Source organism: Schistocerca cancellata, chromosome 3 (genome assembly GCF_023864275.1).
Source record: "Schistocerca cancellata isolate TAMUIC-IGC-003103 chromosome 3, iqSchCanc2.1, whole genome shotgun sequence".
NCBI classification, from domain to species: Eukaryota; Metazoa; Arthropoda; class Insecta; order Orthoptera; family Acrididae; genus Schistocerca; species Schistocerca cancellata.
This window is the reverse complement of record NC_064628.1, coordinates 739,159,680-739,178,640: the sequence shown is the minus strand read 5'-3', so window position 1 is coordinate 739,178,640 and position 18,961 is coordinate 739,159,680. Positions and strand designations below refer to the sequence as shown.

At 41.0% G+C, this 18,961-nt stretch overlaps 1 protein-coding gene across 1 annotated transcript in view; it reads right to left on the bottom strand.

Annotated features, from left to right (window-relative positions):
* Positions 1 to 651: 651 nt before the first annotated feature.
* Positions 652 to 18,961, bottom strand: part of LOC126176995 (uncharacterized) — a 434,921-nt gene continuing 416,611 nt past the window's right edge. The window contains exons 6-7 of the mRNA XM_049924207.1: positions 10,579 to 10,715; positions 652 to 1,184 (exon numbers count right to left, since the gene is read on the bottom strand). Of these exons, the coding sequence (XP_049780164.1) occupies positions 1,084 to 1,184; positions 10,579 to 10,715 (238 nt within the window). The 3' untranslated portion in view covers positions 652 to 1,083. The remainder of the gene's footprint in view (positions 1,185 to 10,578; positions 10,716 to 18,961) is intronic.

Genomic DNA, 18,961 nt, shown 5'->3' with positions numbered 1-18,961 from the left:
CATGTCTGGAAACCACGGATGTGGTGAAATGGTTAGCGGCCTGATACCGCTCTAGCAAGGAGAGGAGTACATAGTTCATTCGGTCAGCCAGATATGTCTTTCGCGTGTACCTCAAATGTGTTACTTGGACTGAGATCCTTCCTTTGTGTTTAATCTTTAATTACTTCGTCGCCGAAGGGCGGCAAACTGATGCAGTATTTCTCCACCATTTTTGATTTAGATATCCTATGCTTCAGTACTAGCAGAACACTGTTTTTGCTTTAACTTAATTAATTCATTTAATTTATTAGCTTATTGGCTGGAGTAAACAGAATAGGAAAGTGTGCAGCAGACTTACGTTTCGATGACACGCTTTTTTCGAAGCGAGACCTCTGAATCATTGTGGACGAAGTCAGCACTTAGATTTATTAGCCTACACAAACTTTAACTTGAGGCGGTATTGCAGAATGGAAGTTAGGAAGGACAGTAACTCTTTTTATTTCATTGGTATTTAGAAAAGATGAATAGAGACCAGATGAACTGGAAAGTATTTCTTGAAGCAAGAATCAGCATGGCAGCGACAAACTGAAATTTAGAGGTAATTTATGAATATAATACAAAATATCACGTTTATTAGTAAACATTGTACATCGTAGATCATATTTCAAGACCCAATTATTGAAATGAACACTTTTTAGGCACCGTACTGCCTTCAACTGAAAAACGTGTACTCTTCTTCATGAATTAACATAGCAACCATGTAGCAGACGTACAAAAGGATTTGACGTTTTGCTTCCACTGCAGTAAACACCGTTCATTCCCCAGAATGCTGTAGCCAAGCAGACCATTCCAGACTTTCTTCACTGATGACTTATGATCCCAGTGACAGCAGCACGTTTCAGATTTTGAATCGAATCTGAACGACAGATGCACTGTGTACTCTGGTCCAGTAGCAGCCACCTTCCCTGCAACCCACGCCTATAAACAACTGAGCGCCGTCCACAGTATCCCATGACACAATCGAGGCCTGCAGCAGTAGTTGCGTGGCGTGGTATATTTATCGAGAACGCCGCCTTCTTCGGCTGCGACTGGAGCGGCCGGTCCTTAGCTGCAGATGCCGAGGACCAAAGCCAGCAGTAGCAGCAGACCACCACCAGTGGAGACTCGCTGGCTGTGACCCAGGTGAAGCTCCGCTGGCCGCTCTCCTGTGGAGAAGGAGACCAGATAAAGCCAACGGTAGCAGCTGTGGAAGCCAGGGCTGTGACATTGGAGGACAGTACAGCTGCAAGATGTAACTTCAATGCTTTTGCTCAGTAAATTTTCAGACAGGATTTCGGTGGCTGACAACGTCTTCTGGAAAGTAACAGTCTACAACTACAGTGTTCAAATAACGTAAGGGAATGCAACCGGGTCACGTCGTCGACGACCGTCAATATTTCGACAGGTGACCAACAGCGCATCGAGTGAGTGATGATAATACCGAACTGGCACTATGGTCATCGACCTTTCTGCCTTACGCAGGGAGCATCACAACAACACTGGTCGTATTTTGCGCAAATATGATTTGAAATGTGTTTTCCGATCTCCATCTAAGATTAGGACCGTTTTAGGTTCTTGATTTGGCTAAGGAGGATGTCTAGTACCTACCGCATTCCTTGCAGTTGTGGCAAATCACATATTGGTAAGACTATCAGAACCATGGAAGACTGTTGTGCTGAGCATAAGCGTCACATTTACTTAAAATAGCCGAGCAAATCGGCTGCTGGGGGAAATTGTCTCGGCACCGGTCATTCTATGGAATATAACAACAAGAAATTCCGACACGCATTCCAGCTATTGCGATAGTGCTGTTAAGGAAGCAGCTACAATTATAGTATCAAGTAACCTTGGAAAGAAAGGAGGAGGTATTTCCTTACATTTTGCGTGGAATTCTGCTCTGTCCCTTTTTAATAAACAAAGGAAAAGGGTTAAAGCTACATCACCAGTTGTTCAGTAATTTTTGCGATCTATAACTTGCGGCGTGGTTGTTTTTTGTTTGTGGTGACCCTAGCGTCTACAGTGTGTGTGTGTGTGTGTGTGCGCTTTATCTTACCGGAATTGCTGTACAGCCCTTACATGCTGCAGTTTTGCCTTGAAAATGATAGGGTGGTCACTTATCGATATATCACCGATTGTCGACGACGTTGCTCGGTTGCCTTCCCGTAAGATACTTAAATATCGTATACACTTGGAGAAACTCAGATCTCACAACTACAACGTTTCTATTTTCTTTAATTATTTCGTTCTCGCTAGTATTATTTACTGTGACGTTGCCTTAGTACATAGCTATCAATCGTGCCATAAGACAAAACGTCACGCTTGGACCCGACATCACCATTGGTCATAGCCACATTTCAAATCTAGCGTGTAAACACCACATGATTCTTTTGAAGTATGTGGAGTTTATACAGGGTGTCATTTTGTAAAATCGTGGCACTCCGCATAATCCCTTATGGAGCACAATGTTTCTACCTTGCCAGAAAAAGAAACGATGAAGAAAAATGGTTCAAACGGCTCTGAGCACTATGGGACTTAACATCTATGGTCATCAGTCCCCTAGAACTTAGAACTACTTAAACCTAACTAACCTAAGGACGGCACACAACACCCAATCATCACGAGGCAGATAAAATCCCTGACCCCGCCAGGAAACAATGAAGAACTCAGGAAGCAGGAATGAAGTATCTACGCTAGAACTGAGGCTAGATAATATTTTAAACAAAAAAGAATTTAAAGCAGCCGGTTGACAGAGGAAAAACGGGTACCAGATGTTTTTTAGACCCGTTTGTTCTATCCCTTACTGCGCATTTCGGGCTCTGCCCATCTTCAGATCACCTGACTAGTTCTTCACACAGGCGAAGTGCTGAGTGCTATTAACAAGGGATCTCAAACTGATTCCGTATTTCTGGAATTCCGGATGCTTTTCAAACTGTACCACACAAGCGGCTTGTAGTGAAATTGCGTGTTTAAAGAATATCGTCTCAGTTACGTGACTGTATTCCCAAATTAATCTCAGAGCGGTGATAGTTCTTAGTAACTGACGGAAGGTCATCGAGTAAAACAGAAATGATTTCTGGCGTTCCCCAAGGTAGTGTTAGAGGCCCTGTTCCTTATCTGTATAAAGGATATGGGAGACAATCTGAGCAGGTGTCTTAGGTTGTTTGCAGATGACGCTGTCGTTTATCAACTAATAAAGTCATCAGAAGATCAAAACAAATTGTGAAACAATTTAGAAAAGATATCTGTATGGTGCGAAAATTGGCAATTGATCCTAAATAATGAAAAGTATGAGGTCATCCACGTGAGTGCTAAAAGGAATCCACTAAACTTCTGTTGCACAATAAATCAGTCAAATCTAAAGGCAGTAAATTCAATTAAAGACCTAGAAATCACAGTTACGAACAACTTCAATTGGAACGAACACACAGGAAATGTTGTGGGGAAGGCTAACCAAAGACTGCGTTTTATTGGCAGGACTCTTAGAAAATGTGACAGATCTGCTAAGGAGACAGCCTCTACTACGCTTGTCTGTCCTCTTTTAGAATACTGCTGCGCGGTGTAGTATCCTTCCCAGATAGGTTTGACGGAGTACATCGAAAATGTTCAAAGAAAGGCAGCACGTTTTGTATTATTGCGAAACTAAGGGGAGAGAGTTACTGAAATGATACAGGATTTGTGGTGGATATCATTAAAAGAAAGGCGTTTTTCGCTGCGGCGGAATCTTCTCACGAAATTGCAATCACCAACTATCTCCTCCGAATACGAAAATATTTTATTGACACCGACCTACATCGGAAGAAACGATCACCATGATAAAATAAGGGAAATCAAAGCTCGTACGGAAAGATACAGGTGTTCGTTCCTTCCGCGTGCTATACGAGATTTGAATAACAGAGAATTGTGTTGTTTCGACGAACCCTCTGCCTGCCACTTAAATGTGATTTGCAGAATATCCATTTAGATGTAGGTGTAGATGTAGACAAAAATGCAGTAGCAAATATAAAGTTACACGACCTACATAAAAGACTGCTATCTAAAATGAGCATTGTAGTTGCAACATACCTGCACAATAAACATTTTTCAGAGACCAATAGACACCATTTCAAATAAGTGTTCAATATAACGTTGACAAGTAAGTCTAAAATCGTCAGGAGAACTATGGCGCTAAACAAAATCGCAAAAGACAAAAAAGCAAATGATAAAGAAATTAATACAATTATTCATAGAGTTTGGTGAAACTACAATCAGGAACGTGGGGAAAAATATTTACAGAAGTAGAAAGAGACGCAACTGAAAATAAAGTAGCGGTGAAACATATTTTACTGTCATTCACTGGAGATATTTCAGAAAAAATAACCGATGCCTTTAAAAGATTTAGGATTAAGGATGCTTTTAGAAAAAAATAACTAACTAGGGAAGTTATTACTTCAAAGTACAGATATGACACATGATAAATCTTGTAACGTAGGTGTCTGTAAAACGAAATTTGGATTTTTCGATAAATTCTGCATTGGCCAAACTGGAAGACCAAGATAAGATTCAGAGAACACAGCTATGCGATTAGCAAGAGTGCGTTGTGTTGTTGTTTGACAGACCAAAGCCACCAGATCACCACAACAGAGAATTGCGTTTCCTTACTACACTCTGAAACATGTCAGTATTTTAGATATTCTCAAGGAACTTGAAATCTATCCCATCAGTCGGCTAGCTCTAAATCCTATAATTAATGAGCACACCTCTAGATGTCGGAAGTGTTTTTTTGGTGTGTTTGACGAACTGCTTATGAATAAAAGAGAAGTAGGTAAATAAGCTTCGATATTGAACTTCCACTGTTCCAAGTCTCCATGTATTCCTCCTCACTTACATATTTCACTATCTTGTTCTTGTGAGTTTGTTAGAAATTATAATTACAAAGAAATACTCATCCTATCATTTTCTATCAATAAAATTATGTGTAGTTTTTCCTGTTACCCACTGTATAAGAACAAATTAAGCTGTGTGTGTAAAAAATAATAAAGTCCTTCTAGATATAATTTTTTTCCTAACAGGTTGGAAAAAGAAACTCTTAAAATTCATAAATAAATATATTTTCATATACCATTTTAACATGAAATTTGTTAAGGACAAATATTTAACTGGTGATAACGCTGTAATTATGTCGTAAAGCCGGCTGTGGTGGCCGAGCGGTTCTAGGCGCTACAGTCTGTGACTGCGTGACCACTACGGTAGCAGGATCGGATCCTGTCTCGGGCATGGATGTGTGTGATGTCCTTAGGTTGGTTAGGTTTAAGTAGTTCTAAGTTCTAGGGGACTGATGATCTCAGACGTTAAGTCCCATAGTGCTCAGAGCCATTTGAACCATCTAGTAAAGCAGCCTCACTATAGTCACGCCATCTTTTGATACATTGTTTTCATAGCTGGAACAAGAAGCCGTTTCTATCACTCCACTGTAAGTTTTGTCCGTTTTAGATCTTCGTATGTAGTTACTGCCGCAATTTTGTTTTAACTACATGGTTTTCCAGACGATTTTTGAGTCACTTGTCAAAGTTATATTTAACGCTTATTTAAAATGGTATGGGTTCAGAATGAATTGTATGTGTTCGTCTATCAAAAACGATTCTTCTGCAGATATGTTGCAACTTCATTGATTATTTAGGTCACCAGTGTTTTATGTACATCATGTAACTTTATACTTGTCTCTGTGTTTTTATCAGGTCATTTGAAAATGGGCAGAGCTCGAAAAGCGTAATGAGGTATGAAATGAACTGATCTAGAAACATCTAGTACCCATTTCGCCACAGTCATCTAGCTTTCATAAATTCCTTATAGTTTTATGATCATGAAGGTCGCATACCTCTTACAAGATTTCCAGTCACATTTGTGATGAATGAGAGCTAATCACATCGCAAGTGGCTTACATTCTAAAGAGTGTAATACGAAGAACTGAAACACATTAGGTAAAGTGGTTCAATAACATTAAAGAATGGTCTACAACAGATACCTAAAAATAATGTTCAGCTACAAAGGAAATGGGAAAAGTAGCAGAAAAGATAGATCACCAGTAAGAGGTGTAACAAGCTGCGCGTAAGTAAGAAGGGAGACCAACTATTGAATCATTACACGATTGCAGAGCAATCATGGAAGTAGTCCATTGAATATCTAGGATTATGATCAGACAGTGATTTTAACCGCAGATAAGGCTGACACGAAACTGAGGAACATTGGACGTATCCTCAGGAAATGTAGTCGACCAACCAATGTGCTGTTTTACTAACCTATTGTTCGACCTATCGTTCAGTACTGCTCAACAGTACTGTAGGTTTGATGGAGGAAATAGAGAAGATACGAAGAAGACCGAATCTCGATCTGTGCATTGTAGGTTTTATGGAGGAAATAGAGAAGATACGAAGAAGAATGAGTCTCGTTACAGGTTCATTTAGTAAGCACAAATTTGTCACGAATATGTTCAGCCAGTGTTTGTGGCAGGCGCAGTAAGAAACGCATCCAGCTTCACTATGTGCTTTACTGTTAAAATTTCGGTAGTTTAGGCCTATGTTCTTAGAAGAAATAATGAGTAAATTGCTTCCCCTTAGGTGTAGTTCGTGAAAAAACCGTGAAGGTAAAATTAGAGAGAGATCACACAGACGCTTATCAGCAATCGTTCTTAATGTGGACAAGGGGAGGGGGGTGTAGGAAATGGCAGTGATTCACAAAGTACCCATCGTCAAACACTGTGAAGAAAAACTCTTGAAGATTGGTCCCTCTTTGCGGGTAAATCAAGAGCTATTTGGTTTTGGAAATACCTATTTCACTTCTTTTTACTTAGGAAAGGTATATAAAAGCCGAAAAATGAGAACTATAACGTGAATTGATAGATTTGAATGTAAATCTCCATGAAAAAGTTGTTTCGAAGGTCTCGTAGGCGGGAATCATGAAAAAACCAGTTCCGAATGATAATGTCAATGAAAGTTGTCAAAACACAGAAGAAAACTATAGTACCGAAATAAGAAATTAGTAGCCCATTGTAAGAGGACGAAGACAGCTGGTGTACATCTGCCATTACAAATGGAGGCTACAGGTCTTCCTTGTAAGCCTACAGATGCCTTTGGGACTGACTAGATTTTGTTCCAAGTCGTACCATTTCCAGTGAACGAATTTCAGAATTGGAGATGAATGCGTTTCAAAAATGCTCTGAAGTTAAAGAAAACCGTCGGTATTCTGTTCTTTATTCTCAATTTGTTCCATCCATCAAAGTTCTGCGCACCTGAGACATTCGACTACTGAAAGGCTGCGCATAAAATATAACACAAGGCAGGCTCTACATCATAGACAAATGTTCTGATGCGAAGAATAAACTAAGCCGCATCTCCAACAGCTTGAAAAGTGAAGTGTATTACTCCATGAGGTTGTGTGCACGTCAGATGATATACTTGCCTTTAGTTTGCACAGTTTTTCACGAGCAATATTCATCAGTATTTTATATGATTTGAAGTTTCAGTTACTCTAGTTACTCTTTTTATACCTGTATGCTTAGCAATTCCAGTATATTGAATGAAATGTTTTACAAATTACAGTTTGTCCATACAATAAAATAATAGTGTGCTCACATCGAACACTATATCCGCCACTGCTATTTACGTTTTTGCGTCTTCGCATCAGCCAAAGATCTGGTAAACAGTAGTGAACCTGTCAAATTTGTTTGATACATATGAGCCTGTGCAACAAGCATGAACAAGGGGAAAATGCAAGCATTGTCGACATGATTTGAAAATAAAGTATATGATAACATTGCAAACGGTAGAGAACTCGTCTTTTTGTTTCCCCAAGTAATTTTAATTTGTAAATTGTATGAACATTAAAAAGTTACTGTTTTACAATAATTAATCAATCAATTACGTTTGCTCAACCGTGTCTATTCATTTTTTATTGTGAAGAGTATTTAAAAAAATTATTAGAAAATTTCGCTTTTTCATGAGGGTTTTGGGTAGATAATTTGTGGCTTTTCAAATGCATTTGTTTTATGACATCCATGAATTATATACAGCCTGTAACTTGATTCATACGTGACGTTCCAAAGATAGACTTTACTTTTCTATACATGAGACAAAATTGTTATTATGAAAATCATGAAGGACTGCATACATACATACGAGTACATACTAAGGTGATAACTTGTAGCCTTGCAGGTTGATTTTTATAGTAGCATGATAAAGAGATTCATTTAGCACAGTGCCTGTTCGAAAAAGACTATTGTAATTTATATATGATGTTCAGAATTATCAATGTGTAATGATGCTTCAGTATTGAAATTAATTTACTTCACACGGATTGTGTATTTTACTTGCAATCAGAAGCAACAAAGGTGATTGTTAATGAAGTTTTTATATGTACCATAGACAGTAAAAAATGCTGATGAGAACAGAAAGCAGTTACATTAAAATTTGACTAACTAAAACCAAGATGGAATGTCTTTATTAAAGTAATGAAGAACCATACATGCTAAGTTCTTGTTTTCAGGGCTACATTTGAGATCTATGGGATACTAAGCTGAAAGTGTAGCACAGACCACATCAAGCGAGATTTGGTGATAAATAACACCCAAAATAAGATTGTAGAAGAATTTTCGAATGATTTATGCAGCATCTAAGGTTTATTATCAACTCATATAGTAGCAACGCATTTTCTATAACGCGTATTACCAAGGGTGGGGGAGGGGGGGAGTACTTTTCATCAACCAAAAAAGTAAAAAAAACCGTTTTCGTTAATCACTGTTAAATATTGTTAAGGGTATTGATATGTAGGTTGGCTCGACAACCTGAAAATATCATTTAGCACATTCTTAAACACATTGTTTATAACTTGTACTACCAAGAATGGGATACTTTATGACGACCATGGGATACTTTAAGACGACCACAAAAAATTAAACAACATACAAGTTTCTTTAACTGTCGTTAACTTTTATTCACACCATACTTTTTAAAGACATACTGATGCTTAAGGAGGTTTCTGGGCCCGAAAATATGAATATGTCATCTGAATATGACATATGAATATGACACTGTCTTTGGGAGTTAGTTATAGAATTTCAAACTTAAGTACTTTGCATCTTATGTGTTGATGTCAGTCATGAGAATGGAAGATCTACGCTGAAGAGCCAAAGAAATTGTTAGGCCTGCCTAATATCGTGCAGGACCACTGTGAGCATGCAGAAGTGCCACAACAAGATGTGGCATGCACTCGACTAATGTCTGAAGTAGTGCTGGAGGAAACTGATACCATGAATCCTGCAAGGCTGTCCATAAATCTGTAAGAGTACGAGTGGACAGAGATCTCTTCTGAACAGCACGTTGCAGGGCATCCCAGATATGCTCAATAATGTTCATTCTGGGATGTTTGGTGGCCTGTGGAAGCGTTTAAACTCGGAGAAGTGTTCCTGGAGCCACTGTATAGCAGTTCTGGACATAAAGGGTGTCGCATTGTCCTGCTTTGAATTGCCCAAGTCCATCAGAATGCACAATTGACACGAATGGTTGCAGGTGATCAGGCAGGATGATTACGTGTCATCTGTCAGGCATATCTAGACTTATCAAGGGCCCCATATCCCTCCAGCTGCACACTCACCACATTATTACAGTCTCCTGCTGACATGCAGGGTCCATGGAGTCATGAGGTTGTCTCCATACCATTATACGTCCATCTGCTCGATACAATTTTGAACGAGACTCGTCCAACCGGGCAACATGTTTCCAATCATCAACAGTCCAATGTCAGTGTTGACAGGGCCCAGGCGAAGCGTAAATCTTTGTATCCTGCTGTCATCCAGAGTACATGAGTGGGACTTTGCATCTGAAAGCTCATATTGATGATGTTTCATTGAATGTTTCACACGCTGACACTTCGTGATAGCCCAGCATTGAAATCTGCAGCAATTTGTGGAAGGGTAAGTTTCGGTTAAGTTGTACTGAAAAAACTAAAACAGTTACGGGATGTGGTAGAAGAAATCATTAAAAGGAATAAACATATTTCCAGAATTTTAAAATGTGAAGTACCTGCCTAGATTACTCTATTTTCAAATTGCGCGCACAAAGCATTTCGATTGTTAAATTTTATTAAACACCGTCATACAGTTTATACTGTAAGGAATTTGTTAGATAAAAAATCAAAATAATTTAAATCATTGAGGTATTCACCATTATTTAATAATATCACTGTAAACGACCAGATTCTTTTAAATAAAAAAGGAGAAGCTGAGGTTGTTGCCCATGTAACAATCATTATTTCATATACGAAAATGAGATATTGTAACTGTTAGCATACATACTCATTAGTCAAATGAAAGTTAGAAACATGAATGTATCAATCAAGCAAATTTTACCTACATTAAGTTCAAATACGTACATGCACAATGATAGTCTTCTTGGTCCCAACTGTTGGCAAATTAAATTTGTTCCCTGTCATCCTTAATTTCCAACACGACTTCCCTAAAAAGTGCTAGAGTTATAAAGCTTCAACTACCGAAAATTTTTCTAATACAGAAGTCACTGTGGACGTACTCACCGTCGAGCACATGCACGGTGACAGTGGCGAACTCTGACGGCGAGACGGCGCACGTGTAGCTCCCGGCGTCTCCGCTGCTGACTCGCGCCACCAGCAGAGAGCTGTGGGCGCCCGCTGGCGTCAGGTCTGTCCGCACGCTGCACGTAAACACACACAACTAATGCACCACCTACACACGAGATCCAGGGCAGTGCCATCAACAAAAAAGAATGTTAAGTGAAAGATATGCAATTAAACATCTCGCTTATGAAAGTTAAAAAGATGCGCCACATACACTACTGGCCATTAAAATTGCTACACCAAGAAGAAATGCAGATGATAAACGGGTATTCATTGGACAAATATGTTATACTACAACTGACATGCGATTACATTCTCACGCAATTTGGGTGTATAGATTCCGAGCAATCAGTACCCAGAACAACCACCTCTGGCCGTAATAACGGCCTTCATACGCCTGGGCATTGAGTCAAACAGAGCTTGGATGGCGTGTACAGGTACAGCTGCCTTTGCAGCTTCAACACGATACCACAGTTCATCAAGAGTGGCGTATTGTGACGAGCCCGTAGCTCGGCCACCATTGACCAGACGTTTTCAATTGGTGAGAGATCTGGAGAATGTGCTGGCCAGGGCAGCAGTCGAACATTTTCTGTATCCAGAAAGGCCCGTACAGGACCTGCAACATGCGGTCGTGCATTATTCGGCTGAAATGTAGGGTTTCGCAGGGATTAAATGAAGGGTAGAGCCACGGGTCGTAACACATCTGAAATGTCATGTCCACTGTTCAAAGTGCCGTCAATGCGAACAGGAGTTGGCCGAGACGTGTAACCAATGGCACTCCCTACTATCACGCCGGGTGATACGCCATTATGGTGATGACGAATACACGCTTCAAATGTGCGTTCACCGCAATGTCGCCAAACACGGATGCGACCATCCTGATGCTGCAAACAGAACCTGGATTCATCCGAAAATATGACGTTTTACCATTCGTGCGCCCAGGTGCGTCGTTGAGTACACCGTCGGAGGCGCTCCTGTCTGTGATGCAGCGTCAAGGGTAACCGCAGCCATGGTTTGGGAGCTGATAGTTCACGCTGCTGCAAACGTCGTCGAACTGTTCGTGCAGTTGGTTGTCTTGCAAATGACCCATCTGTTGGCTCAGGGATCGAGACGTGGCTGCACGATCCGTTACAGCCATGCGGATAAGATGCCTGTCATCTCGACTGCTGGTGATACGAGGCCGTTGGAATCCAGCATGGCGTTTAGTATTACCCTCCTGAACCCACCGATTCCATATTCTGCTAACAGTCAATGGATCTCGAAAACGCGAGCAGCAATATCGCTATACTATAAACTGCAATCGCGATAGGCTACAGTCCGACCTTAATCGAACTCGGAAACGTGGTGGTACGCATTTCTCCTCCTTAGACGAGGCATCACAACAACGTTTCACCAGGCAACGCCGGTTAACTGCTGCTTGTGTATGAGAAATCGGTTGGAAACTTTCCTCATGCCAATACTTTGTAGGTGTCGCCACCGGCGCCAACCTTGTGTGAATGATCTGAAAAGCTAATCATTTGCAAATCACAGCACCTTCTTGCTGTCGGTTAAATTTCGCGTCTGTAGCACGTCATCTTCGTCATGTAGCAATTTTAATGGCCAGTAGTGTAATTCATTTTATGAACCTGTAGAGTCAGGTTTGTGGCTTCTGTGATCAAAACACACTGAGGTGACAAAAGACATGGGTTTGTGATATGCACGTTCACAAACGGCAGTAGCATCGCAGACACAAGTTATAAAAGGATAGTCCATTGGCGGAGCTGTCATTTGCACTCAGGTGATTCATTTGAAAAGGTTCCCGGTATTATTATGGTCACAGGAATTAACAGACATTGAACGCGGAATGATAGTTGGAGCTAGACACAGGGGATAATCCATACAGAAATTGTTATGGACAATATTTCGCCAACCACAGAGGCAACCGTTTGTTGAATGGGCCACATTTCAGGCATTACCTGTCACCAGAGACCACACAGTGCCCCCACGACCTTCACTTAACGATCGAGAGCAGCGACGTTTGCGCAGAGCCGTCAGTGTTAATAGACAAGCAACACTGAGTGAAATAACCACAGAAGTCAATGTGGGCGTACGGCGGCCGTATCAGTCAGGACAATGCTGTGAAATTTGGCGTTATTGGGCTGTGGCGACACACGTCTGACGCTAGTGACTTTGCTAACAGGACGACATTGCCTGCAGCTCCTCTCCTGGGCTCTTGACTATGGACCCTAAATGACCGGAAAACTGTTGCCTACTCAGATGAGTCCCGATTTCAGAGGTGATGGGAACGTTGAGTGTAGCGCAGACCCGACGAAGTCACGGACCCAAGTTGGTACTGAACAAGGTGATGGTGGCTCCATGACGGTGTAGGCTGTGTTTATGTGGTGTGGATTGGGTCCTCTGGTCCATCTGAACCGATCATTGGCTAGGAACGGTTATGTTCATTTACTTGAAGACCATTTGCAGCCCTTCATGGACTTCATGTTTCCAAACAACGATAGGATTTTTGTGGATGACAATGCGTCATCTCAGAACGTTCTGGACATTTCGAGTGAATGATTTGGCCACCCCGACGGCCACACATAAATCTCATCGAACGTTTATGGGACATAATCGAGAGGTTAGTTCGTGCACGAAATCCTGCACCGACAATACATTCGCAATCATGGACGGCTGTATAGGCAGCAGGGCTGAGTATTTCTGCAGGGTACTTCCAACGACTTATTGGGTCCATGCCACGTAGAGTTACTGCATTACGCCAGGCAAAAGGAGTTCCGACACATTATACGAGGTATTCCCTGACTTTTGTCTCTTCAGTGTACACGTGTAAAGAGAGAGAAATTTGGCACTAAGAGTGTCAGTGGTCACTTGTTTGGTTATTCAACCAGTCATATTGCCTGTAACTTTTTGACAACATTTTCCATAATGTATGAAGCAGGGGTGAAATTACGAATCATGAGTGCTTACAAGATGGCAGTATCAACAGAAGTGGTTTAGGGAGCTGTGATGTGCTTGACATGGGGTGTAGTAAGTTCAGTTACTTTCACTATGCAACACACTAAAAAAAATTATATTAGCATTTTAAACTGATGACATTATGTGCACAATTTTTCAACGAACGCTATACTTACTTTCCATACGTGAGCTGCGGCATGTGAAAACTGGATAGCGTGCAGAGAGCTCATTATCAATCACTAAGCAGCAAATTATGTAGCCAGTGGTCTCCAGAGCAGTGTGGTAACGTCATGTTGGATGCAGCGAATGAGTTTACATTTTGCTACCTTTATTTTTCCGCTGTATACCAAGAATTCAGTTCTTCTACCGAGACGACGAAATTTTTAAATTACAGTATCAGAAAACAATCCGACATAAACATGCTCTGGGTAATTTGTGATTCTTTAAGTGTAATTTCATTCTAAAAATCTAATAGGGCATAAAATATAGAGGATTCTTGTAAAGTGACGTCTAGGCAGCGATTCTTCATAACAAAATAAGCGACGAAACAACAACAGATGTATTTCGGTAACACGGTGAGCTTCTTTTGTGTCTCTCGACGGTCAATGACGTTTATATCCACAGTAAGACTGACTACTCCACAGGTTTTGCACATCCAGCAATTACCCACTATAGAAGTCATTTTTGGTTGCTTTTGGTTGAATAGTAGCTTACTCTCATAAATTTTTGGGGAAATGGATCAAAATCTGACGTCTGAGTTCTCCATAAAATTCAAATTGTTATAGTGTGACTTCATTATCAACCAGAAAATTAGCTAAACACATGTAACTATAAAGAGAAGTAATTTGTAACTCAATAAAACTTTAGTTCGTATTGAAAATTTAACTGTAAACACTTCCTTCTTATACGGGAATTACGTGTACGATGGGTTATATTTCCTTTCTCTCTTTTTGTTACTTATAATCCGTCTTGATTGCAAAATTCTCTATTTTGCTTAAAATATCTTATATACGTTTTCCTCAAATGAATTTTCTGTTGTACATCTCACTGAAGTGATTGACATGGGCCTCCCCTGATGTTGACGGTGGGTGGTTCTAATTAATGTGCAGCTACTCACAGAGGTCCAGTGTGGGCTGTAATTACCGTATGACAGTAAAACTTGGTAGATATTAGCGGAACGAACTGATTAACGACTGAAATAATATAGTTCCAATTTTGGCCACAAGGTACAAATCTGGCGCTGCACAACATTTTGTCTACGTCTCCGGTCCTCATATTAAACAAAGTGTGCGGTTAATAATAACATCGACATTATGCCTTTCTCTCTTGTTTGACCTTTCCTGCCAGTGACCCGTTCCTAGTCCATTAGATTTGGCAACATTTCTATACGTCTTTCTTGCATTCGCAGCGCCAGATTTGCATGTGGTGGCCAAAATTGGAACTAATTTTCTCCAGCGTAAATAGTTTCCGCATTAACGCGCAGAATATATACCTAGTTTTGCTGCCATACGATAATTACAGCTCAGACTGGACGTTTATGAGTAACTGCACTTTAATGGAACTTACCCGATATTCCAGCGACCATGACACCCCAGTATTGAGCATATATGAATTTTTATATCAGTTCTGAGTAAAACTTCATAAAATTTACTACAGTATGAAATATACAGGGTGGTCCATTGATCGAGACCGGGCCAAATATCTTACGAAATAAGCGTCAAACGAAAAAACTACAAAGAACGAAACTTGTCTACCTTGAAGGGGGAAACCAGATGGCGCTATGGTTGGCCCACTAGATAGCGCTGCCATAGATCAAATGAATATCAACTGAGTTTTTTTAAATAGGAACCCCCATTTTTATTACATGTTCGTGTAGTACGTAAAGAAATATGAATGTTTTAGTTGGATAATTTTTTTCACTTTGTGATAGATGGTACTGTAATAGTCACAAACATATAGCTCACAATTTTAGACGAACAGTTGGTAACAGGTAGGTTTTTTAAATTAAAATACAGCACGTAGGTAAGTTTGAACATTTTATTTCGGGATGTTCCAATGTAATATATGTACCTTTCTGAACTTATCATTTCTGAGAACTCCTGCTGTTACAGGGTGATTACCTGTAAATACCACATTAATGCAATAAATGCTCAAAATGATGTCCGTCAACCTCAATGCATTTGGCAATCCGTGTAACGACATTCCTCTCAACATTGAGTAGTTCGCCTTCCGTAATGTTCGCACATGCATTGACAATGCGCTGACGCATGTTGTCAGGCGTTGTCGGTGGATCACGGTAGCAAATATCCTTCGACTTTCCCCACAGAAAGAAATACGGGGACGTCAGATCCGGTGAACGTGCGGTCCATGGTATGGTGCTTCGACGACCAATCCACCTGCCATGAAATATGCTACTCAGTACCGTTTCAACCGGACGCGGGCTATGTGCCGGACATCCATCGTATTGGAAGTACATCGCCATTCTGTCATGCAGTGAAACATCTTGTAGTAACATCGGTAGAAAATTACGTAGGAAATCAGCATACATTGCACCATTTAGAGTGCCTTCGATTAAATGGGGGCCAATTATCCTTCCTCCCATAATGCCGCACCATACATTAACCCAGCAAAGTCGCTGATGTTCCACTTGTCGCAGCCATTGTGGATTTTCCGTTGCGCAATAGTGCATATTATGCCGGTTTACGTTACCGCTGTTGGTGAATAACGCTTCGTCGCTAAATAGAACGCATGCAAAAAACCTGTCATCGTCCCGTATTTTCTCTTGTGCCCAGTGGCAGAACTGTACACGGGTAATGTATCACGAAGCAAATGACTGTCCGCACTGGCGGAATGTTACATGATACCACGTACTTATACGTTTGTGACTATTACAGCGCCATCTATCACAAAGCGAAAAAAGTGGTCTAACTAAAACATTAATATTTCTTTACGTACTACACCAATATGTAATAAAAAATGGGGGTTCCTATTTTAAAAAAAACGCAGTTGATATCCGTTTGACCTATGGCAGCGCCATCTAGCGGGCCAACCATAGCGCCATCTGGTTTCCCCTTCAAGCTGGACGAGCTTCGTTCTTTGTAGTTTTTTCGTTTGATGCTTATTTCGTGAGATATTTGGCGCGGTCACTATCGATGGACCACCCTGTATATAGTATTTAATAATCTTCTTAACGACATCGACATTAAAGAAGATGTTTCACTAGTATTCTAGCAAAGCCCTAATGAGATTAACGTACGTTTTCAATAAGATCTAAATCCATTCGATAGTCGATGAGTGTCAATCATCGAAGACGATTGGCTACTCTCGTCGCACTAGATGGCAGATTCTGCCAGTGGACACCGGTCGACTCTCCAATTACAGCCCAGTCTGAACGTGTATGATAACTGCACTTTAATTACACCCATCCTATATTCTAGCGCCCATGACACATCCTGTATTGAGCATCCACCTCGTGCGGATCTTAACAGAGGTGTCTTAATTCTGCCGGCCGCGGTGGTCTTGCGGTTCTAGGCGCTGCAGTTCGGAACCGTGGGACTGCTACGGTCGCAGGTTCGAATCCTGCCTCGGGCATGGATGTGTGTGATGTCCTTTGGTTAGTTACGTTTAAGTAGTTCTAAGTTCTAGGGGACTGATAACCTAAGATGTTAAGTCCCATAGTGCTCAGAGCCATTTGAACCATTTTTTTTTGTCTTAATTCTACGAACAGGGTGTTGTTCTCAACACTTGCATGATTTGATTTCCACTTGATCATCGGTGACATTGTACTTCACTCGCGGTTGACTTGGTTATCTCCTGTCATTGTTGGGCCACTCAGCCCCCTATGCGGGGAGGCACAAGGATATTACGCAAAACTTTAGTTTCGCTTATGTGGCCGTACATCAAAGTAATGTGGTAAAGGACATCACTGTGCAGGCAACCGGCAGCCTCTGCAGTAATTCATCGAGATAAAACAATACCGCTTTTCCATCACTCTGATGCCTTGAATAAAGCCGGCAGGTGTGGCCGAACGGTTCTAGGCGCTTCAGTCTGGAACCGCGCGACCGCTACGGTCGCAGGTTCGAATCCTGCCTCGGGCATGGATGTGTGTGATGTCCTTAGGTTAGTTAGGTTTAAGTAGTTCTACGTTCAAGGGGACTGATTACATCAGATGTTAAGTCCCATAGTGCTCAGAGCCACTTTTGAGCCTCGAATAAACATCTTCAGTTTAGACTCAGGTGTGATTTCAAAGCTAGCTTCAAATGTCGCTAGTAATCCGAAATTTGATTCAACGAAGGCGGATATGGCCAGATTGAAGAATAAAAGCTAATCAAGTTACTGTTAATAAAAGTGTACACGAAAAGATCGAACAGTACAAACAGATTTTTTGTTGGAATCTAAATAAAGTAATGGATAATGTAAACAGCAGCCTAAAGGCTGACGCTGGTGCAGTGCAGAAAGTCTGCCTAGAAATTTGCGAGGTTTTAGAAAATCAGGTGCAAATAAAAGTAAGTCGGGTGTCCAAAATTTGTCTTGACAAACATACTGGAGCGAAATACCAAATATTAGAGCTTCACGCTGTAAGCAGTGAATTTACTATTCGGTGTACGCAGATTTATGATGAAATAGCTCGGCGATCCGAGGCGAGAGAATTTGATCCTGATATTAATGTACAAGTGAGAGCTATGGGGATTAATGTGATAACGCTAAACAGTAAAGTAAACAGAAAGCAGCAAGTGGCAGGGGCAGTAATATTGCCAATACTACAGTAGAGTACAAGAAATCTGCATTCATTAGATGCAGGCAGTTTCAGCGTTTTAATACTGGTGTCATGTACATCCTGAGGAATGGTGAAATGATGATGAACATGTATTGCGCAGAGGGTGCGATGAAAGGGGCAAAATTTTCTACGTCAAAACTGACTTGCCAAGAGAGGAATTGCGATGATTAGCAGTAGTAATGATGAAATGCGAAACTATGATTGCACTGATCTTTTATCAAGAATCTATGAGTCAAACAGAACAGTTGGGAGGGGTTCGGAGGGGTTCGGAGGTTTGAGAGGTGGAGAAGAGAACACGGGCAAGAATTTATAAAGGATTTCTCGAGAAAATTGTTTCCTAAATGATCCTATTTGAGAAATAAATTGGAACCGCGAGCCCGAGGTTGTAGTGATGGGATTAGAGAGCAAGTTGCCCGTCTACCGACGTAAGAGGCTTACTTCAGCGCCTCGTGACAGTCTGACAAGTTCATTCAGTACTTGGAGTCTGTGGAAAGATTTTCTAGGGAAGAGGAAGTGCAGAACACTCGCGTGACAACGTAAACGTGAGGCAGCTGCGTGTTCACGATGAGACAGAATCAAGCAGGCGAGGCCGTG